The following is a 25,030-nucleotide window of genomic DNA, read 5'->3' on the forward strand; positions in this document are numbered from 1 at the left end:
AAGATGTTCTAGGTTCCTAAAAGGATAACTACCTCTTCCAGGCTTAACCTATCTGATCAAGTTGTAATTGGCCCAACAGGACAGAGTAGCATTTCCTCTTCCCCATTATGGAGGTTGCACTGGAATTCTTACAGTTCACTGTAAAACATAGCCTTAACATCACCCTCAGCTCTATGGCAGAAAGATAAAATAGCCTTCCCTTTACAACAGCTTAAAGAAGGGTGCTGGCTATAAATTTACTCATTAACTGCTGATAGTGCTCAATAAAAGGTTTCATAGTAAATAATTCGGATAAGCTTAGACCTGCATCTAAACTCCCGAGAGAGAGAGAGAGAAAGAGAGATATAGAAATGAAGGGGGTTCAATCTCAACACCTTATGGTGCTGATTCTCAGCGAGATCTAAAAGTACATAATGCAACACTGAGGAAAGTATGGAACGATAACTTTGGAGGTAGACAGCAGTCTTACTATCTCTAAACAGACAACATTGATGTCTACAAGGTTCCAGGTGCTGAAAATTCCTCTAGAGTAGCACCCTCAGCAGTAGACAGACTGCTGCTTCTGAGCCAAGGCCACGGCCTATTCATCTTTGACAGACAAGCCTGCACAATTAAGAATCATCCCCACAACGCTAGATACGAATGAAGAATCAGAGAATTCAAAATTATAATGCATAGAAACTGGGCCAGGTGAAGCAACAGGTCCTTGGCCTTTGGAATACTGTTAACAGAGTTGGCTAACTTGAACCAGTGAGTCAGTAGAAAAGATTCTTGTTCCTAAAGTCGACACCATCCACCAATGGGCAACAAAGTCCCTGACAAAACTTGTAGAGGCAATGCACACTAACCCAAACAAAACACACAGAACAGCAATACCTCCTTGTAGCTGCATCTTGAAGGAACTTGCGTGACTGAGAATGTACTGGTAAGTGGAATACCTTTCTGCATGTGTACCACAAGTCTGACCGTTCTTTGGAAAGGCACTAAAACCATGCTAGAAAACCAAAAAATATGTGGACAGACACGTCCTGTTATTCAGTCTCAAAACGTCCAAGAATGACGAATATCTCCAATTGCTTATGGGGCTAGGAAAGAGGTAAAAATCCCAGTGAATTACTGCCTAGTCCATTCATTCTCTCTATATACAACCTCCTACTAAAAAAAGAGAGACTTATGAGAGAGATTTCTGCTGAAGAAGACAAAGGAACAGCTATAAGTGGGAGATTAAACCAGTGGAGGACAGCCAAAAAGAACCACAACTCCCCTTTACCATCTCCACCACATAAGGTACTGGTCCCAAGTCTCTCCATGCATGCCAGGAGGTTGCAACTGAGGTCTGCAATTATACCCGAAAGGCATAAAACAAGACTGTACCAATTAATACTCCCTTATCGCCTTAACCTGAGTTGCATAAGCCGACAAAGCAAAAGTGTTCTCACTTCTTCCAAACTGAGTTAGTATAAGCATGAGGACAATACCATGCAGCATCAGAAATGAATTAACTCTCTTTCTTGCTAAACTCCAGCTGGAGGCAAAACCTTAAAGCTGGCTCTACAAACTCGCTTGGTTGGCGCCTCCACTTCTCTAAGCCGATGCAAAGAAGAGACAAAGTACTCAGTAAAATGTAATAACTCAACAAGCTAGACAGACTTCATAAGCATGCTCAAAGCACCTGTCAGTCTTGAGTTCATTTCCCAAAAGGAAAGAGAAAGAAACCGAAACTCCTAATAAAAACGGTTACAGCGTCAGTAAGAGAATCGCAAGAGCTGATCTTCGGCTCTCCGTGACTTCATAAGAAATAAGAAAACAAGCCATGGCAGGCCTAAAGGGAACTTTGTGCGTCCAAGTACAAGAAACGTTGTGAAACGCCCTCTAACAGAAGAAAGCTTAGGTTCTCTTCTGCCAATATTTAAAGGGAGCCAAAATACACTAAGACAAGCCAGACATATTCTCTATGTGGCCTCTTTCCTAAACTAAATGAGGATGCAGCAAAGCGTAATGTTGCAACAAACGCTGACCAGACCAAACAAGTCTCTCCATTTCAAACTCTTTCTTCTGCCAGAAGGCGACAGGAGGAGAAAGCTGCCAACAAAAAAGATTGCACTTTCTTCCTAACACCTGGTGACAGAAAGCAACAATAACCAAGTACTATTTCACATTCACGACTGTATGAAAAGGAGACAGTCTTAAGCAACTCAGGACTCAGCTATGTCTACACGAATCAACTGAGGGAAAGAAAACGAGGTGCAAAAGAAAATGGGAAAGATTGGAGGGCGGGGGAGGCGAGTTACAAGGACTCTTCTGCCTTGTCCGAAAGCACATCAACGCAAAGACTCTCCTGCCTTGTCCAAAAGCAAATCGACATACTTGAAAGGATTCCTATATGACACATTGTTAGAAAGCTCTGAAGCTAGAAAAATATCTAGCTTGGAGAGAACCTAAGATACTATAAACATTGTACACTTGAAAGAGAAACATTGAGGCAGTAGTAAGAGATTTGCTAATAGCTGAAGAAAACGCACACAAAAAGCAAACACAAGCATTATGAAGAAAGAAGAATAGGCTAGCACACGATAATTTAGAATAACCAAAACGTGAAAGATCGGTTAAACTGTCGACTGAGTCGACGTAATATTGGAATGTGTAAAACTCGCTAAACACACATTATTGTCTCAATAAAAATGTCTATACCTAAATATATATTATTAATCCTATGTATACTAACAACTCAAACTAGGTGCTGATGATGCCAGAAGGCGCATATGGAGCGAAGATTACGTTTCTCCAAACGGTCCTTAGGTGAACACATTAAACGAGATTCAGACTGTGAAAAGGGCGAAGTAGGTACAGGCGGTCCCCGGGTTACGACGGTTCCGGCTTACGACGTTCCGAGGTTACGACGCTTTTTCTTAAATATTCAATGGAAAAATCCGTCCTGGGTTACGACGCTTGTTCCGAGGTTACGACGCTGACGCTTCCGACGCTCCGAGTTAACGACGCTTTTAAAAAACGCATACTATGATAAAAATCCTTTATAGTTTAGCACAGTATATTAATAAAAATAAGTTTCTGGTTAGATTACAACAAAAATTTTGAGATTATGATGATTTTCGACACTTTTTATGTTGTATTTTTCTATGTTTTTTAGTGACGCCTCATATGCGGAACTAGTTTTCCCGGAGCGATAATACATACTAGTTTACATATAACAGTCCAAAAGCGCAAATAATGAAAAAATCATTGCTTGTTTCCAGTAATAATAACAAAACGAAGTTTCTGGTTAGATTACAACGCAAATTCCAAGTATCCAAAGAGAGACATTATCCAGTAATTTGATCAGAGAGAGAAGAGAGAGAAGAGAGAGGAGAGATAGAGAGAGAGAGAGAGAGAGAGAGAGAGAGAGAGAGAGAGAGAGAGGCGTCTTCCGACGCTCCGAGTTAAGGACAGAGAAGTGTTCGTTTCGTTAAACGGCCTCTGACTCATGCCAGTAAATGTTTTGTTGATACTAATAATATAAGCCTATTTAAAGATACGTTTACTTTAATTAGTCTATATGATACGAAATAGTAATCAACTATTCTTGTAGCCCTCAATTATTTGGCAAAATCGAAGTATCCAAAGAGAGACATTATCCAGTACGTAATTTGATCAGAGAGAGAGAAAAAGAGAGAGAGAGAGAGAGAGAGAGACGAGAGAGAGAGAGAGAGAGAGAGAAGACGCTTTGGCAACAATGGTCTCGGGGGTTTTTTTATAACTTCCTTCTGCCTTGATGATCGAGGATATTGTAGAAGGATTTCGACCATACTCGTTTGCCAAATCGACGATACGAACGCCACGTTTCATGCTTTGCTATAATTTCATGTTTTGCTTCCATCGAAATCATTTTCTTGGGTTTTTTTCTTATCACCTGCTTTGTCTTTAGCTTTGAGACCCATGGTTAATAATAAAATAGACAAAATAACACGAAAAATAGGCGCAAATACAACGAACTAAACAACGACGTGTTAACATGCAGCACCAACAAACAAACAGACTGAACGCCATTTATCGGTCGCCTATAAACAACTAAACACTCATCGCAAAATCGTATCTCAAATATTTCGTTGTATATCAAAGCTTGTATTTTCGCAAATTTTCTGTTATATCTCAAAACATTCGTATATTAGGGCAATCGTATGTCAAGTTTCCAATGTAATTTGATCAGAGAGAGAGAGAGAGAGAGAGATGAGAGAGAGAGAGAGAGAGAGAGAGAGAGAGACGAGAGAGAGAGAGAGAGAGACGCTTTGGCAACAATGGTTCTCGGGGATTGACGTAACGTTTATTTTCTGAACAGATAGGACAGAGAAGTGTTAGTTTCATTAAACGGTGGCCTCTGACTCATGGCAGGAAATGTTTTGTTTGATACTAATTTATATAACCTATTTAAAGATACATTTACTTTAATTAGTCTATATGATACGTAAATAGTAATCAGCTGTTCTTGTAGCCCTCAAGATTTTGCAAAATCACTCCAGGTTGTACATAAAACTTCAAGAATGTAGTGTCACCAGAGGATTACAATAGTTTTTACCTTCAAGAACCAGCATTCTTTTATGAAATAATCTCCAGGTTGTACATAAACTACAGGAACAACTGTAGTGTAACCAAAGGATTACAAGTAAGGTTTTTATAACTTTTTATTAGTTTAAGACATATTTCCAAGCGTCGTTCCGGCTTACGACGATTTTCGGCTTACGACGCGTCTCAAGAACGGAACCCCCGTCGTAACCCGGGGACTGCCTGTATTAGAGAGCACAGAACCCCATTGTCCCGAGAACTGACCTGGTTCCCTGGTAGCTGACACTTCTCAAAGGCACACTATCGCAGGGCAGTCCAAGGCTTGGGCTACGTACAGACAAGGGCACCAACACCTTATTTCTAACAGGGGAACGCAAAAAAAGTGCACACACTATGGAGGGATTTAGGACGTTTCCCGTCATGAACATAAAAAACTTAAAATAAGTTTTTTATGTTCTTATTTCTCGATATGCTTTACCTGAACCAAACGGGGAGCAGAAGGCAGAAATACATAGGAAGTCTCAATACTAGCACTACCAAAATGCCTAGTCTGATTAGGGATAGCTGCAGATGAAGGGACACTAGGTAGGATAGAATGACAAGTTAAGTCCTGACCTAACTAATTGCTCTCACATTCTATCAGTTTCCTTTCTTTCCTATATCTGACATATTCAAGCATAAAGTTCTTAAAACAAGTCCCTACATTCTTCACATCTAGTTTGTACCCCTGCTGCTGGTACAAACCAAATTTTGATCTACTTCAAATTCCAACATCCTGCTTACACCAAAATCATTCCTACATAGCCTGATGTTATTGGTTTTGCTTTCAGTGTAATATATCCTAGGAAATTGAAATTACAATAATGTAAACAGGTATGAAACAGCCAAACTTCATAGAATACAGTACCAACAATTGCCTAAACACAATGGCAGCAAGGAGAGTTCTGACAAGAGCTAAAACATTCAAAACACACCTGGTGGAGAGCAAGTAAACTAGACAGTCATCTGGGCAGCCATTCAATTTCTTTTTGAATGCCGACTCGCCTAATCAGCGTAGGGATATAGCTAACTTTAAGAGTAGGTAAATTCAATGAAGTAGACGTGTGTTTTGCCAGTTTAAGACGGTGCTTTTGCCTCCAAAACATGACATCAGCAATCAGCTATTTCTCAAGTCTGCTGTTTATGTCAGTACTGGTTTGCAATGACCTTATCTGTAATTCTTAAATCCAGAATTTCTTAATGGAGAACGGAGCATCATCACAGAGAGAGAGAGAGAGAGAGAGAGAGAGAGAGAGAGAGAGAGAGAGAGAGAGAGAGAGAGAGAGAGAGAGAGAGAGATTCACCAGTTAGGCTGATACACTTAACAGATATCCATTAGCAAAAGTCAAATAATAATGTTGAACAATGATCTTTTTATGAAAATTGTTGTTTTACTGTATCTAACCATATTGCATGTATTAGCACCATATTATCGTATTATATAATATAAACCGAGCGATCTGCCATTTGCATTCTGGTTTTCTTTACATTCTTTATACAATTAGCTGATTTCGTTTTACTGATATTATCGTCTTTAGTTGCTGAATGGAACCAATATCATTGTCTTTAGTTGCTGAATGGAACTTAATTCAGATATGTTTCTTTCATAAATTATCAAGCTGGGTTTAAAAGTCGCAGCTACTTTATTCATAAAATTAGCAAATAGAATGAAGTATGTGTTATTGCCATTTTCAGATGGTGCTTTTACCTCTAAAACTTTTGCAGTCTGCTCATTATTCATAGTTCCCTATTGTGCTTGACTTAAGAGCCTTGTTGTTTACTAAAGGCCAATATTTCCTTGATAGTAGGTAGTCCCTGGGTTACGACGGGTTCGACTTAAGACGTTCCGAGGTTAAGGCGCTTTTCAATTATATTCATCAGAAATTATTTTCAGGGTTACGGCGCCTACAACGCTGATCTGGCAAGAGAAATATGGCACCAAAAATGCAATAAGAATGCAGTTTACATAGTTTTGAATGCACCCAAAGCATTATAAGTAAGGTTTTCTTAGGATTTTTGACGATGTTCTGGCTTACGATGATTCTCGGCTTATGACGCGTCTCAAGAATGGAACCCCCGTCGTAACCCGAGGACTGCCTGTACTTTATAATCAAACTAAAGTGTTTTGTGATATTGACAGTTCCCCAGTTTATCCTTAATAGGATTCGTTCCAGTTTTAAAAAGGAATACAATCATGGGGGTCTACTTCCAAAGGGTATTACTCCGCCGACAATGTCACAGGCACTGGGCATTTGTCGTGATGTTTACCTTATATTTTTCCTAAGGGAATAAATAAGTATTTTTTTGTAACAGCTTTGCCAAACGTTTTAAAATCTTGAAGATTACGATTTTAGACATTTTTAGTGCAATAATTCCAATAATTATTGTTTTTATGTATGTACCAACTAACTTACATCAGCTGATTAAGTTATGTTGATTAAGTTATGTAATTTAATGATTTGGGGGTAATCTTACATGGCAAACATACCTCTAAACCTACAATTTTACATGACAAATGGGGGGGTTGTCTTATATGCAGAGTAGTCTTATAAGCTGGCATATACCGTAGTCACTCACTGGAGTCTCATAGGGAGACAGGAATTCTAAGAATAGGAATGATAGGACAATAAATATACTCAGAATTTGTTACTGATTTTAGTTCTTATCTGTTATGATATTGTGTGAGCTGTAATTATAATTTTACAAGATAATAAAATAAAAGAAATTTTGTAAAATGCACATATTTCTAGAGTGTCTTGCAAAAGAGGCCCCACAGAGTTGTACATAGTCACTTTCAACTTTCCCATAGAAAGTACATTTATGTGTTTTTTTCTTAAACTGGCCAACCTTAAGTTTGCCTGGTCTGAGGATGTGCTTAATAAATATATCACCCATCCCTTAAGGGTTAACAGAGATAATAAAAAAATTGCTTTTGACAAATCAAATTAGTTTCCCAAGAAAGATCTGCCACCTCCTCTTTATAGCTTAGTTTAAACTTCCCCTTTAAGAGGTGCTGTATTGTACTTTCAAACCGGAAATAATCTAACAAACCAAAACCTATGTTAAGAGGCAACAGCAAAGCAGTAGTATGTACATTGTATCAACAAAGAAATATTCTGCAACTTACTTTGTGAACTCAGGGATCATATCCTTGCTGAAAACCCATGTAGCCACTGATGCACATCTAACAATTTGTGTACGCAAGAATTTATCTGTCAACATAACCATCATCTGCTGATGGTTGTGCCATACTTCATGCATTTCACGCAGCACAAGTATCTGGGCTTCTTCGTGAGGTCCAACAAGAGCTTCAAATACCTATGTGCAAATAAACAATTAAAACAATGGTTAAAACAATTAGTTTAATAAGGAAAATAGATAAATGACACATTTGCATAAATGAATCATCAAATAGCATTCAACAATTTATCATTAATCATAAATACTTTATGAATATCCACTTTACCTTCAAAAACTTTGAAATACCAGCAAAAGCATGAGAGAAACTTTTGGAGCCCAGGTGAAGTAGAGTTTGCACAAAAACTTGAATCTGCAGAGGATGATAGGGAGTGATCGGTTTTTTTCGTCATTTTCTTTGCAGTGGGTTGGGCAATTCACCTAAAGCCTGAATCACTTCCGTTGACGTCCTTTTGCTCTGATGATAGCTTCGAGACGCTGAGCCGTATTGAAGCCAGGAATGTCAGCTGTGGGACCATCGTCTACATTTCAATTGGATTATATGCTATTTCAACTGAAGACTACTGTCCCCAATTTTTAAGGTATAAAACAAATATAAAAGTAAAAATCCAAAAAAAAAATCCTGTCTATAAAGTTTTACTTCCACAGACTTCTCAAACCAATCTTCCTTGCTTATACCCTGTATACTTATTGTACCAAATTTTTCTTATAAAAGAAAACTAATAACCACTGTACACACACCTACATGTAAAGAAAATGAAAAGGTTTGCATCTAGCTTCAGTTTTTATTTATTACCATTAATAATAATAAAATATAATAATAATATTAATAATAATAATAATAATAGAAAAATGCGCCTTAGTCAGCTACAAAAAAGCAAAATAACAAGAACTGAAGGGATAAAAGCTACCAGATGGGGAGCAACATCAAACACTAGATGAGACAGGATACAAATACCTGGGAATAATGGAAGGAGGGGATATAAAACACCAAGAAGAGATGAAGGACACGATCAGGAAAGAATATATGCAGACACTCAAGGCAATACTCAAGTCAAAACTCAATGCCGGAAATATGATAAAAGCCATAAACACATGGGCAGTGCCAGTAATCAGATACAGCGCAGGAATAGTGGAATGGACGAAGGCAGAACTCCGCAGCATAGATCAGAAAACAGGAAACATATGACAACACACAAAGCAATACTACCCAAGAGCAAATACGGGACAGACTATACATAACACGAAAGGAAGGAGGGAGAGGACTAGTACTAAGTATAGAGGACTGCGTCAACATCGAGAACAGAGCCTGGGGCAATATCTGAAAACCAGTGAAGACGAGTGGCTAAAGAGTGCATGGGAAGAAGGACTAATAAAAGTAGACGAAGACCCAGAAATATACAGACAGGAGAATGACAGACAGAACAGAGGACTGGCACAACAAACCAATGCACGGACAACGGACAATACATGAGACAGACTAAAGAACTAGCCAGCGATGACACATGCAATGGCTACAGAGGGGAGAGCTAAAGAAGGAAACTGAAGGAATGATAACAGCGGGGGACAAGATCAGGCCCTAAGAACCAGATATGTTCAAAAGAAACGATAGACGGCAAAATAACATCTCTCCCATATGTAGGAAGTGCAATAAGAAAAATGAAACCATAAACCACAAAGCAAGCGAATGCCCGGCACTTGCACAGAACCAGTACAAAAAGAGGCATGATTCAGTGGCAAAAGCCCTCCACTGGAGCCTGTGCAAGAAACATCAGCTACCTTGCAGTAATAAATGGTATGAGCACCAACCTGAGGGAGTGATAGAAAAACGATCAGGCAAAGATCCTCTGGGACTATGGTATCAGAACGGATAGGGTGATACGTGCAAATAGACCAGACGTGACGTTGATTGACAAAGTCAAGAAGAAAGTATCACTCACTGATGTCGCAATACCATGGGACACCAGAGTTGAAGAGAAAGAGAGGGAAAAAATGGATAAGTATCAAGATCTGAAAATAGAAATAAGAAGGATATGGGATATGCCAGTGGAAATCGTACCCATAATCATAGGTAGCCCGCTAGGCACGATCCCAAGAATCTCGCCCTGAAAAGGAATCTAGAAAAACTAGAGGCTGAAGTAGCTCCAGGACTCATGCAGAAGAGTGTGATCCTAGAAACGGTGCACATAGTAAGAAAAGTGATGGACTCCTAAGGAGGCAGGATGCAACCCGGAACCCCACACTATAAATACCACCCAGTCGAATTGGAGGACTGTGATAGACCCAAAAAAAAAAAATAAATAAATAAATAAATAAATAAATAATAAAAATAATAAAAATAATAATAATAAAAATAAAATAGTGGTGCCATGGCAGTGGTTTAGGTCATCAATGGACTGGTTAAGCAACACTGGGACTGGTCAGTAGTTGCATGGGTAACCGCTCTCCTTAGCATTGATTCCTTGGGAAAGGATCTTTACCACAATTCTGTTCTCTGTGAGGTGCTGATATGCTATGGTGCCGATAACCAAAACTCGGCCCATTATGGCGCCAGACAATCGCCATTAACCAAGTCTGCTGATAACCAGGGACTGCCTGTTCCTATTACCGATGGGTTGGGGTCCAGCTAAGGGTTAAATAGTAAAACTCTACAATGTCATAAAGAAGTTCATTAAACGACAACAACGTAAATGGAACCTCTGGCAACAGATGAGCTTCATCCGGCAGCCAGGTATACGTACAGCCTAATTGAAGGGGAAGACGCTCGGGTACTTGGAGGTCGTCATCCAGCAACTGAATACCACAATAACAGTAACCAGCAACCAGAGACTGGGGCTACAGAGGCAAACCAGAAGAAGAAATGGACAAGAGAAGAAAATAAGTAAATATGGAGATGCTACATCAGAAGCAACCCGACTGAAAGAGGATACACAAGAAGGTTGGTCAACATCTGGAATGAGAGAAATAACAACCCCAAACAGAATAAAGGTTGGCAGACTAAGTAAGGAACATGTAGAAAAAGAACTGACTCTCCAGTATAGAGAGAAACTGGAAAGAGAATGAAGGCTAAGGAGACAAACTAAGAGATGATACCCTAAAAGACCATGAATTATGAGCTACCAAACAACGGCACATGAAGAAACACCGAAGATATAACTGAGAGATCGGAATGGGTGGAAAAGATCAGACAATGGATGAAGCCAAACACAAAAGAACAAAGATCCCCTCCATGAAAGCCTACAACACAAAGAAATTAAGGGAGAAAACAAGTGAAGTTAATAAAATAATGAGACCAATACACACCAACAGTATCACAGAAAGAAATAACCTGTCATATGCAGGAGCATGAGTAGTAGCAGAACTCATGGGGATACAAATACCAACACCATCATCACAACCAACCCCACAGAAACCAAAACAGCAACTGCCTCAGAAAAGGCACCTGGAAAAGCAAATCATGGCGATGAGATCTGACTTGAGTTAACTGAAAGAGATGGAACAAAAGAGGCTAAGAAGTAAGAAAACAAGGGAGGAACTGAACGAGAAATACAAAGTACAGGAGAAGGGGCTACACAACACAATAGAAGACATAAAATAGAGGTTTAAAGCCAAAGCATGTAAGATCCAATGTTACATGGAGAGGAATAAAGGATACCAACAGAACAAACTATCTGAAACCAACCAAAAAAAAAAGACTTTACAGCTAATTAACAGGACAAAGGACTCTCTCCTCCTCTTCTGGACTGAGGATGTCCATAAGATTCTCAATGGTGAACGAGCACGGCCAGGGGTTAGATGGTGTCTCATTCTTGGACCAGAAACCAAATGTAAAGGTACAGATTGTCTCCCTGGGTGAAACCAATTCGCTGTCTATGGCCTGTAGTTCACTCACTCGTTTGGCAGTAGCTAAGGCTACAAGGTAAAGTTTGCTTGGTCAAGTTCTTAAGGGAAGTGGAACAGGGAGGCTCAAAAACGGGGCCCGTTAACCACTCGAGAACTACAGTGCTCCCCCATTTTTACACGGGAATAGGTTCCAGAACCTACTGTGGAATGCAAAATCCGCAGGGAATAAAGAAATATCCTATAAAATGCTTATAACTGCCAAATATCTTGTAGCCTCATAAAGTAAAATGCTTATAACTACCTACTTTAACAATTTCACTGCTTAATTTGTTAGCTAAAAAATATACCTTAAAATATCATACTAAAATTTAATATTTTAAATAAAAATAGATCCCAAAATATCATCCCAAAATACCAAAGTAACCTTATTTTCTAGTATTCTTCTGCTACTGTTACTCTAAATTAGGCAACATACTGTACATTATATTTTTTAATTGCTTTTTTTTTGTTGGCAGAGTTAATACGCAGATGTGATAAGCAATGACATTCTTTGAAACAATAGATATCATCATTTTGACTCCCATGGAAACAAGCAGGGTCTTCAAATGATAGATTCAGTGTTAGCTCCCCCGGAGACGAAGAGAGCTCCGGAAATGTTGACGCATCACTTTGGGTGGCGCCAGGTGGGAAGTTGCTGCCTAAGCAAAGACAGGCCACAGTTTTGTGTCCGTGCATGAGCAGAAGCAAGGATCTGGTTTTGGGTAGATTTTATGGGCGTAATAATGAGTTGTATATGACGTCATGCATCTGTTCCAGTGCAATGAACTTGTGACGAATCAATGACGTCATATTAAGGAGAGTTCGTGCTTGTGTATGTACGAGCTGTTCCCCTACATAATGGGAGGGTAAGATAACTAAGACAGAGAAGCCTTGTTTTGGGGATGGCTGTATATAGTTATATTAGTTAAGTGTTAGTGCTCACAGCTGAAATGGGTAAGCAAACTTTTAAGCCCGAGTGTGGCTTTGTCTTTTTGTTTTAAACCTTTATTTTAGAGATGTCCTTTTCCCATATGACTTTTTTATTTATGTCATTTTGGTTTATTTGCAATTTATTTATGTGGGGCTCCCTTTCCTTTTATTTTTCTAACAGATGTTTACAGCAAGTTTGGCAGGTCTGGTATTGATCTGGAAAACTGGGAATTGGAATTTCTTCTAGTGGAGTGATGTTACTTAAAAAGAATAAGTTATGACTTTTCTAGTTGCCTATTTTATGACTAAACTAATGTTAGTTATTGTGAGAAAGGGGTGGAGAGAGAGAGAGACCTTACCTTACCTTACCTACAGTTCGTTCGGGTTGCCCCAGGTCCCTCAGTGTGAGGCGCCTCTAATAAGTCTACCAGAGAGTGCTAGTACATCTTCCGTATATTTTGCATCTTCCCCAATCTTGGATGGTCTGGGATGCAGTTTCAGATATTTGTCGAGCTTATTCTTAAACACATCTAGCTCACTCCTGGCCTATATTCCTTCCTCAGATGAGCTGGCAACGCATTGAAATAGACCGCTGCATTATCGATGCTGGTGCGTAGTGGATTAATGTCCTGTGTGCTTTCCTTATTTTTTTTTTTCCCATGGTATAGTTTTGGGCACTATTAATCTACCTCTGCTTGCTCTTTCTGATATTTTTAGTTCCATGATATTTTTCTGTTATTCCTTCTATCTGTTTCCATGCCTGAATTATCATGTAGCGTTCTCTTCTCCTTTCTAGACTATATAATTTTAAGGATTGTAGTCTTTCCCAGTAGTTCTAGGTCCTTAACTTCTTTCTATTCTAGCTGTAAAGGACCTTGTACACTCTATTTGTGCAATATCCTTTTGATAGTGGGTACCATATCATATTGCAATATTCAAGTGGACTACGAACATATGTTTATAAAGCATAATCATGTTGTTCAGCTTTTCTTGTTTTGAAGTGCCGTAACAACATTCCCATTTTTGCTTACATTTTGCCAACAGAATTGCATATTTGATCATTGGCATAACATGTTCCTATTCATCATCACACCAAGGTCTTTAACTGCTTCCTTATTTGTGATTGTCTCATTATTAGGTCCCCTATATGCATATAGCTTCCTTCTCTGTCTCCATAATTTATTGATTCAAATTTATCAGAGTTAAATACCACCACCCTATTTACCTCTGCCCAATCATATACTTTGTTAAGGTCTCTTTGTAGAGCGTTCCTATCTTCATCACAAGTAATTTCTCTACTTATTCTGTCATCAGCGAAACTACTCACTACCGAATCCTTAACATTACTGTCTATGTCTTCAATCATATTAACAAACAATATTGCAGTAGCACCGTACCTTGTGGCACACCGGATATTACCTTGGTTTCATCCGATTTCTCATCGTTTGCAAATAACTATCTGTTTTCTGTTGTGTAAAAATTCTTTAACCATCTTCCTACTTTATCTACGATATTGTGTTTTCTAATTTTCTTTGCTAATATATTATGGTCTACTTTGTCAAAAGCTTTTTGCAAAGTCTAGATAAACCACATCTGTTTCATTTCCGCTTTTCATATTTTTGAATATGTTCTCACGGTGGAATAACAGTTGGGTTTGTGTACTTTTTTTCCGGGAGGGTACGAAACCGTGTGTCCTTTATTAAACAAATTATTTTTTATTAAATGTTTCATAATATTTTTCTTCATTACCACTTTCATACACTTCATAATAGTGATGTTAGACTCACAGGCCTATAATTACTTGCCTCTAGTCTTGATCCACTTTTGAAAGTAGGGGTGATATATGCTAATTTGTGCTCATCATAATATTGCCTGTATCTACACTTTGTCTTAATAATATTGCAAGTGGCTTTGCGATAGAATGAACTACTTTCTTTCTTTAACAAAATAGCAGGGACTCCATCCGGCCCTGCAGCAGCTCCATTTTTAATTTCATTAATTGCCTGCACAATATCAGCTTCATTAATTTCTATGTCAGCTAAATATTCACTATTTTCTTCCCTTACTTCTATATCATTATCTTCATTATCTATTCTAGGGGTGAATTCTCTCTTATATCGTTCTGCCAGTATGTTGCAAATTTCCTTTTTTTCATTCGTTAAATCTCCCTTCAATTCTCAGAGGGCCTATTTCTATTCTTCTTTTATTCATCTTCTTCGCATATGAGTATAATAGTTTGGGGTTTTGCTTGATATTTAATAGGGTTTTTTCTTCCAAGTCCCGTTTTTTTCATTTTATTTTCTTTTGATTGTATAATCTTTTGTTCTGCATTTTCTATCTTACTTTTTAGTTCTATAACTTTCCATGCATTTTTTTCTTTTGCAAGACCTTTTTCCACTTTCTGAGTTTTCTGGAACAAGATCCTTCTGTCTCTTGGTATGACATGAATGATGTTTACTTTTCTTCTTCGGTATAATATTTTTCCACTATTTTCTCCAAATATTTTATAATAATATCTCCGTATTTATTCCCTTATGTCAGATCTTACTTGACGAAAATGTTGGGGGGTACCCAAATCTTTGTTAATTCTTCATTAATTTCTAACCATTTTATATTTTTACTGTAGAAGTTGTATTTTCCATATCCTTCCCACTTTTTCATTTCTTGCTTATCTCTATTTTCACTTGCTTTGGAATGAACTGTTAATTCTATGACATTATGGTCTGAAATACTCGCATTATAAAACTATTATTTCTTTAACATTAATTCTCGTTCACAAATATAGGTCTAATGTATTTCCTTTCTTGTTGGCAGGTGATTTATTTGTTGAATGTGTATTTTCTAGTAGCATATCGGTAATAGCTTTTCAAATTGCCTCTTATCTTCTGCACTACTATTACTCTCTTTTTATATGTATAAGTACAACCACAATCTCCTATTCGTTCTTTCCATTCTATGAAAGGAAAGTTGAAGTCACCAGATAGGAGGAATAGTCCAGTCCTTGTGATTTCTACATATATCATCCAATTTTTCAATTATTAAGTCAAACTCTTTAGTATTAGGAGGGTCTATATATTACTATGTTCATCAATTTTTCAGATTCAAATTCTACGCTATTTAGTTCACATTCTGAGTTACTATATTTTCATATATTTTTTTCCTTGTTTTTTGTCTTTCCCATATATTGCGGTTCCCCCTTGATTCCTATTTTTTCTATCTGATCTATAAGTTTGGAACCCTTTTATTTGATCATCATTCCCAGTCTCTTGGGAATACCAGGTTTCACTTATATTCATTATCTCTATTTTCTTTTCATTTTGGGTTAGTTCTTCTAAGTACTCTATTTTTCTTTTTGAGTTACTCGTAACTAAACCCTGCGCATTCATCACTATGATGGTTTGCGTGTTTTTCTCCTCATTTAATACTGGTAGTAATAAGGATTTTTCCCATGTCTCTTTCCTGTTCTGGTATGTTGTTCTTTTTTTCATTTCCAGAAATTCTGACATTAAAAAATCCAACTTTTCCATAATATTTGATCTTCCTTCATCATAATTATTCATTTTGTGTCTGAATCTGCAATTTTCTCCGTTTCTGCAATATCCTCTTGCATAATAAATACAGTTATTATCTCTTGAGTAGAATTTCGGAGCTGATGCTTTGAAATTTTTTGCTGACACCTCTGCATATCTCATTGGTGGTTTGCTTTTCTCTTTTACCTGATATTCTTGATTTCTCTCTTTATTTGTTGCTTTCTTATTTTGGATTTTATTACTTGGTTGGTTATTTATTTGATTATGATTCATGGCTACAGGGTGCATATATTTGCATTTTTTGTCGAACTTACATCCTTTTCCTTCTTTTAGCTTTTTACATATTTTTGGATGCAGATCTCTGCAATCATCCCCATATCCATCTAAGTATGCACATTTACCATATATTTCATAGTTTTGACATATCTTAGGATGTTTGTAGTAACATCTTTCTCCAAATCTGCAATTCCCTCTTTTCAAAAGGTTGCATATTTTGTCTTTCTTGTCTATTTTTTTCCTCTTTCCCGTCATTGTGTAGATCTGGGTAGAGCCTCTTGGGATTTTTGCTTTTTCGGTGTCATACGTAATTTATTTCTTCGTAGGTATGCTGCCTTTATTGCCTCATATGTAGTATCAATGAGTATCTCTGCATCCATACTTTTATCTTGTTCTTTGTTTTCCTTATTTTTTCTGTCATTTCATTTTTGTTTACTTCTCTTCCGTTTTCCTCTTCTTCTTTTTCTTTTCTTCTTCTTCCTCTTCCTCTTCTTCTTCATCCTCAACTATTTGTACATTCAATCTTGATTTAATAACATTGTCTATCCATGATAGACATGTTGAACAAAAAATTCTTGTATCTTTTCTCAAATCTTGTATACTCAGCACACTGTGGATGGGTCGGAATGTTGCATGCAGCACATTTTCTGATTAGGTTTTGTGGATTGACTATGCTATACCAAACCTTACACAGTTTGCATTGCTTTTGGCAATTCTTTTTCCTAATGCATCAATTAGGATATCACAAGATTCACCTTATTCATTTTCTTTGTCGGAATATGTTGGTTTATGTATATTTTCTTTATGAGTCTCTTGACCACTTGGATTTTATTTGGAACTTCTTCAATTATTTTCAAGATGTTTTCATTAGATTTGTTCCAGTTTGAAGGATTATATCCTTCTAATATATCTATGAATGCTTTTGTATCTTTTTGGTTAGGGACTGTTGCTGATTTCATAGATGAGAAATGCCAGTTCCCTTCCTGCTACCTCATCGTATTGCGAAATCTGCTAAACACGCCAAATTACGCCACCTCTTCCCGCAGTTGGAACTTACTGCCATCTTGTTCTGATTTATAGTATTACACTTGATAAACTAACTAGAAGACGCTTTATCCTACTATTTTCACACTAATCTTATCACCGATAGTTCACGAACACTTCTAGATATTTCTCAAATTCTAGTCGTATGTTAAACTTGTGATATCTGTTGATTAATCTGACTTCACGCGGGTACGTCTCACCAAGCAAGATGGCTACTACGAGAGAGAGAGAGAGAGAGATAAGAGAGAGGAGGAGAGAGAGAGAGAGAGAGAGAGGAGGAGAGAGAGAGAGAGTGTCACTCAGTGCCTACTGCTCTAAGGCCATGGCTACCAACATACCCCAAAGAAGTAAGTTTTACAGCCCTTCTCCTCACTGAGGAGAGTATTAACAGATTTGGTGGCAGTGCCTCGCTCTGGTTCATGTTAAAATGTGGTCCTGAAAGGGTAAGTCAATGTCCCTTAAGGCCTATTAACATATATTTACACCTCTGAAATGCTTATAACTGCCTATTTTAAATAATCTTAGAACACACTAATATCATTTCTAAGACATGTTGCAAAATTATGTACCAGCCTAATCTTGGCTCTAGCAGCTGCCTTCCTTTTCAGATTTTGATCTAGCTTCTCTAAATGAGATTTTAATACCTTCCACTGCCTTTTGTCCTGATCCTTACTTTCACCACAAGTCTCTGAACACATTTGTCCTCTACAGAGAGCAGACAGTATACGAGTCGTAGGTTGCTTTATTCAACCGTTTTACAACCTTCCCTACAATACCTTATGCTGGAGGAACTTGAGTCCAACATCATTAAAGGTCATAAAGGTATAATAACTATCTAAACTAAGCTGGAAGGTTACCAGAAAAGTGAATACTTCACTGAATCCTGGAAGAATATTCCCAAAATACAAGCAATGAAATAAAACAAGCAAAGCTGCTACAAGCATTCAAGGCCAGCAGAAAAAAAAGTGAGTTCCTCTGTTTTGTTGTTCCTATTGTTACCCAATAGTGGGCAGGGTGGTCACCTACACAAAAACAACAGAAGTGCTACAACGAATTCAAATTTAAATTACCACACGAGTGAAGAAGTACAGCTTTGTAATTACTTGGTACTTATATGGAACAGCTTTTCCCATTGTATGTTATGTAAAGAATATATATACTTTTAACTGTTCTTCTTTAGAGACTGATAAAACTGTGGCAATAGCAAAGCATCTATGAGCAGTACTTTTACTCGGTAGCAAAAAACTGTTGTGATTTGGGTCTGCATGAGAGCCACCCTGCAAAATAATTACTAGACTTACAGCACTGCTCCATTCACAATCAGGAAGCACCACCACTTACGGTGTGACAGTGAGAATAGGAAAGTAAATCATAGCATAAGATCGTCTCTTATAGCTTCTTATCTTTCTGTTATACTCCCTTTTTTGATTCTCAGGCCAGTCCACAAATGAGAAACTGATTAGGTCAACATAGTACTTTCCCGAGATAAGCTCCACATTATATACATGATTGTCTCTAGCTGTAGCTGCATTGTAAGTATGTATTGTGAGGTTTACTTGGCTAATCTGGACATTAGTACTAATCCTTTTTCTATCCATCATCACTTACTAAATATCAAAAGTAAACAATATTACCAGTATAATTAATGCCACTAAAAAGGTGATATGAAACACATACAGGAATAAATAGCTGAGATTGGAATAAAATCAACTGCTGAATGCGGCAAATAAGCTAAAAATACATGCATTAACCTCTTCCCTGGGATCTTTGTTCTTATTTACCCTACATCTATTGCATTTTCAAAAAGTCATTGCATCCCTACATTTTCAAAAACCCATTGCATCCCTAACCATTACATCTAATTTTTTTTGTCTCACTGGAATTCCACCAAAATTTATATTTCTCTACATCACTGACAATGGTCTTTGAGCCAGATCCTTTATATTGTACATCCTAAATGCTACTACAGTCACTACCCAACTTACGAGTTACATTCTGGACGGCCGTTTGTATCTTGAATTGTTCATAAGTTGGTTTTTAATGTATAGTGCATAATTTTTGTAATGTTTGCATTCCCAAGTTAATTCAGCAGTCATAGATTATACTATTTTTGTTGTATCTTTAAATCATACATATTATAAAGAATTACTTTTGATGTTAGAAAGGTAAAAAGAGAAAAATAAAATTTAGATTTATGCAAAATTCAACATTTAATATTTTTCCCACCCTTTGAAAAGGTTAGGAATTTGGAAAGAATTTTGTAGGAGCGGTGTCTGACATTGGAAGTTCACAAAGGAAACAATGCACACCACCATCTATTGACAAAAATACACACTAATATTTCCTATGGGTAGGGGAAATATATCAAAATACGAATTCATCAAAGACTGAGTAAAATCTGGAAGATAAAAATAAGTAGGGATATTTTACGAGTATCAACAAATATTCTTGTGATTGTAAGAATACATAGTAGTTAATCACGAAAATACTTGAGATAAAAAGTAAAGGGGTTAAAAGAACAAGTTCTTCCTCGTATTCTCCTGTTCTTTGCAAAAATTCTTACTAGCAGAATGGGAGTGCTGAGCAAAATCTGAACTTATGGATGACAAAAAGGAGTGCTCCAAACACAATTTTAATTTGTGATCCTGTCGGTTAATAACACGAATGTAAGTAGGTGGTGACCTTATGTATATGTTTCTTCCTTCTTCTAAGCATTTCTATTAATTCCTCACTTTTTCCCATCACTGTTCTTACCAGTGTTTATTTTTTACCCTTTGGATAATTAATGACAAGTCATCTAAAATCCTATCCTAGAGTCACTTACAACTCTCTGATGCATCATTTTTGGCAGTTTTAACTCATTGCTTCCAACCTTGATTTACTTGTCCATTTCTGAACAGCAAGCGATATCTATAAGCATTCAGATTTAAAATAAAACCAAAATTATCATCATAGCAAAGAACAGCAACTTCAGATTGCCATAACCAAAGTTAAACATCACCTATCACAGCTCAGTGTTTGGAAAAAGACAGAATTAACAAATGCCTGGTGGATAAAAAGAGTTAAGGAACTAGCCTTAAAGGTGCCGGCCGGCCAATATAGGGCGAAAAACGAAAAATCATGAAAAAATTCATGGAGGTTCGTATGGCAATGGAAAATGCTTATAGAAAATATTTCGTCAAAATTCCTCTTACTTTCACAGTTACAGGGTAATTAGTAAAAGTAACTCAATAAGCCAGAAACATTGATCAGTACAAGAAATGCAGTATTTCTTCTGTAATTGTAAATTTTGATAATTATCATCAAACACATTGTGAACAATGGCATCTGTAGAGATTCCATAAGTCACATCACAAGACTGAGCTTTACACCCTTCAACTGAGCAGAAACATGAGGGAGAATACAGTACACGTTCGAGTTTCACCTCCAACATTTGCTTGCTTTTATGTCTGTTTCTTTGTTTCGGCAAAGTTTTCATCATGCCAAAGAGGAAAAGACAAGCAAAACATCTCGCTAACATACAGAAGAAGAAAACTCGCTCTAATAAGAGTTCAGAAGATCATAATATTGGCGATATTAACGGAGTTAGTGAAGGAGAGAGAGAGAGAGAGAGAGAGAGAGAGAGAGAGAGAGAGAGAGAGAGAGAGAGAGAGAGAAGAACGCCCCTCTTGCCTGACAAAGTGCCCCAGGCTACGATCTTTGAGCAAAAGGATCTTCATTTATGATTAAATTATAATAAATAACTTAGTTTTGGTTTATTAATACCCAAAAAGGAATATAACATTTGTAATAATGATGATTTATTAACATTGTCTTTGTAAAAATACGAAGAAAAAGTTTGAACATCCATATCTATTGACCTTCATATTCTATCTTCTCCCTTAGTTTTAAAGCTATAGCATTGAAATTTGGTATATAACTTAGAAAGACATTATAGAACAAACAAATGTAGCAATTTTTTCCAATTTTGTTTTTTTTCTTACATTTTTTCCCGATTTATAAGGTTTATTTTTTTACCATAATGAAAAAATTTATATCTTGGATGAAAATGACTTAGAAAAAAAAAACTACATTTGATTGAAGGTCTACATCAGGTCTATATATGGTAGTAATCCCAGGTCTTAATATTAAGTATCAAGGGAGGAGATAGAATATGAAAAATGGTTATTGATGGGATAAATTGCACAGGCATCACAAAACTGAAGGTCAGAGGCAGAAATCATATGCGGTTGGAGATGTCCCAAGTCACCTTATTGAGCAGTATGAATGTCAAAGTCCTGTCCTTAAAAAATGGCATTAGCTGGTCGACACCCTTAATTTGATCTTCCAAATAGATTCTTGGCACTTAGTCCACACAGCCTACTCGAAGGCCGTCAAGTACTGGGAGCCATTTGTTTTGAACTAAACTCACCCAGTTTTATTTAGGCCTGGGACCAGCTGCTGACCTAACCCACTCTGATTTTTATAAGCAGAGAAAAGAAGTTGTACATTCAGAGTATACCAAATAATTCAGTGCGTGTGCCAGCAAAGGAAAAGTTTTATATCTAGAATATGGAGTTCATATAAGACACCTTGGATAACCTGAGAAGGCCCTACTTCCCCTGGTGGTAGTATAGCAAAAACTCCTGGATATTAAAGTGAATAAAAAAACTGAGTTCCTACCACTTGAATAAATAAATTTTCCAATTTCCTTCGAAGTTCAATTCCATAAATACAAATGATCCTTACTAATACTTACCCCCGGTTTCTGTGAAGTACCTGCAATTTGGCTCTGGCTTATTTGGCACAAAACAATCAAAACTGCTCTGGACTACCTCAGCAATTCTTTGCCTATAAGCACAACCTGGTATAAAAACAACAATTAAAACTTTATTCACATGAATTTTAGTGTATAGATATAAATGGTAGATGTATGTACAAAAAGATAGCACAAGAAACAGCATTTCTGTGAATTTTGAATCAGGTGACAGGGAGTACCAAGAGAGCATCAGATACGTAATGTCTACAACATACTTATTATCAATCTTAAAAAATAAAGCATTCAGTGAGTGTTTAGGGTTTAGTGAATGTGTGTGTTTAGTGAATGTTTAGTAAGTATTCAGTGAATGTTTAGTGAGTGTTTAGTAAATGTCTTATGATTGTTAATGTTTAGTGAATGTTTAGTATATGTTTAGTGAGTGATGAGTGGATGTTGTGTATGTTCATTCACTGTTTAAAGAGTGTTTAGGGGTTTAGTGAGCATTTTGCATTTAGTGAGTATTAGTATTTAGTGCTGTTTAGGGTTTAGTAAGTTTAGTGTATAGTAAATGCTTAGTGAATGTTTAGTCAGTTTAGTGTATAGTGAGTACTTAGTGAATGTTTAGTGTGTAGTCTGTGCTTAGTGAATGCTTAGTATTTTATGAGTGTTTAGTGTATTGTCAGTGCTTAGTGATTGTTGACTATCCAGTGTGTGTTACGTGGTATTGATTGTGTGTGTATGTCAAGTGTAAGTGTATAGTGTGTGTATAGTGAGTGTGAGTGTATAGTAGCTGTGTGTTTAGGGAGTTTAAGTGTATTGTGAACATTAATGTTTAGTTATTGTACATTACTGTTTGGTTATTGCTTAGTGACTGTATGCTATGAAAGTCCTGTAATTTACAGGAACCATTTATGCTAGACACTGCTTAGATACAACAGCAGATGCTTAGGGCTTCACCACAATGGTTGGAGTACTTAGGCCAACCTGTTTTTGTTAGGTAACTTTTCTCTTTGAAATTGGGTCCAGTAATAATGATAATAATAATGATAATTAATATAATAATAATAATAATAATAATACCAGCAACAATAATATTCTAGTATACCAGTAGTAAAAATATTAATATTATTATTAATAATAGGATGATAATAATAATAGTAAACAGATAAAAATAAGAGTAGTAATAAAAGTAATAAAGTAAGGTACGATGAGCTGGACCAAGACCTTTCAATATGGCCGCTCAAGGTCACACGTTAGGCAGAGAAATCGCCACTCCAGAGATATACGCTCTATGGTTATAATTAGCTCCCAAATTAATCAAATATAGCCACGTGAGGTCTTTGTAAATGCATTTTTCGGAACAGTGTCGGACAAGAACGAACATGAAAAAACATCCTCTGATAACGTAGAGGGCAGTTACAAAAGCTGCCTTAGTTTGTATCATATTTATGTACACCCTGTATGTAATATATTTTCATACACATTTTAAACATAAAAGCATGATCATTTACAAATCGACACATCGATCACTAAATTTGCACTTTTTTAACTCGATATTCTCGGAAAAGCGGCAGGCGGCGGCTCACAAGAATGAACATGAAAAAACATCCCATTTGATAACGTGAAGGGCAGTTTGAAAAGCTGCCTTTGTACCATATTTCTGCGTAGAAATAAAAATACCCTATACGTAATACATTTTCATACACATTTTAAACATAAAAGCATGAACATTTATAAAATCGACACATTGATCGCTAAATTTGCACTTTTATTAACTCAATATTTTCGGAAGAGCGGCAGGCGGCGGCTCACAAGAATGAACATGAAAAAACATCCTCTTTGATAACGTGAAGGGCAGTTTCAAAAGCTGCCTTTGTATCATATTTCTGTGCAGAAATAAAAATACCCTATACGTAATACATTTTCATACACATTTTAAACATAAAAGCATGAACATTTATAAATCGACACATCTATAGCTAAATTTGCACTTATTTTACTCGATATTTTCAGCATAGAACAGCTTCAGAGGCATGTATTTTACCCTAATATCTATGAAATAACTCTAAATAAAATTTTTTTTATAACATTTGCATAACCTTTATGGTCTGAACGGTATTTCTACAAATGTATGTACTTGTTAGACATAATGGGGCTAGCGGCGCTGTTAACCGAAAATGGTGCCTTAAAAATACCTTAAAATAACTTATTTTTTTTAATGAATATTTTTTACGACAGCTGTAAAACCGATTTGCCGCTAAGCGATTGCGCTGTTAACCTCGAGCCGCCTGTATATAATATATATATATATATATATATATATATATATATCAAATTCTTACAGAAAGTAATAATCTAGAATACATGAATAGTAGTAGGAAGAGATGGACATCTCCCTAAGTAGGGCCTGTAAAAATCTCCTCATGTGTCAATGTCCCACATCAATTAAAGTACCACTCCTAATCCTGAAAAACTAACTTATACATGGAGAAAAAAAAAGAAAAAAAGTCCAGGGACCTTTCCTCAGGCAATTTCATCTCTCTTTGCAGTGTATACCTTTTTACTTTAAATATTATAGGTTTTTCTTTATTTCCACTCTTCTTGTTGCAATAGGTGACTACATATAATGTACTATTCTTGTTTTAGACACATATAATGCATTTGAAGGAAATCAGATACCGCAACGATACCTATGCTGAAGAAGAGAGTCTGTGAAGACATTTAAGAGCAGCCTCTTCCCATTAGGCATCCATACTATTAATTATTATTATCATTTCAGTAGATGAAACCTATTCAAATGGAACAAGCACACGGGCCATTGACTCGAAATTCAATT

At 36.7% G+C, this 25,030-nt stretch overlaps 2 protein-coding genes across 2 annotated transcripts in view; both read right to left on the reverse strand.

Annotated features, from left to right (window-relative positions):
• LOC135214750 (nuclear cap-binding protein subunit 1-like) overlaps nt 1-8,160 on the reverse strand; it is a 67,412-nt gene extending 59,252 nt beyond the window's left edge. Inside the window, exons 1-2 of the mRNA XM_064249098.1 lie at nt 8,063-8,160; nt 7,724-7,914 (exon numbers count right to left, since the gene is read on the reverse strand). Coding sequence (XP_064105168.1) covers nt 7,724-7,857 — 134 coding nt within the window. The 5' untranslated portion in view covers nt 7,858-7,914; nt 8,063-8,160. The remainder of the gene's footprint in view (nt 1-7,723; nt 7,915-8,062) is intronic.
• Nucleotides 1-25,030, reverse strand: part of LOC135214751 (nuclear cap-binding protein subunit 1-like) — a 365,385-nt gene that overhangs the window by 130,639 nt on the left and 209,716 nt on the right.

Source organism: Macrobrachium nipponense, chromosome 46, assembly GCF_015104395.2.
Source record: "Macrobrachium nipponense isolate FS-2020 chromosome 46, ASM1510439v2, whole genome shotgun sequence".
Taxonomy (NCBI): Eukaryota; Metazoa; Arthropoda; class Malacostraca; order Decapoda; family Palaemonidae; genus Macrobrachium; species Macrobrachium nipponense.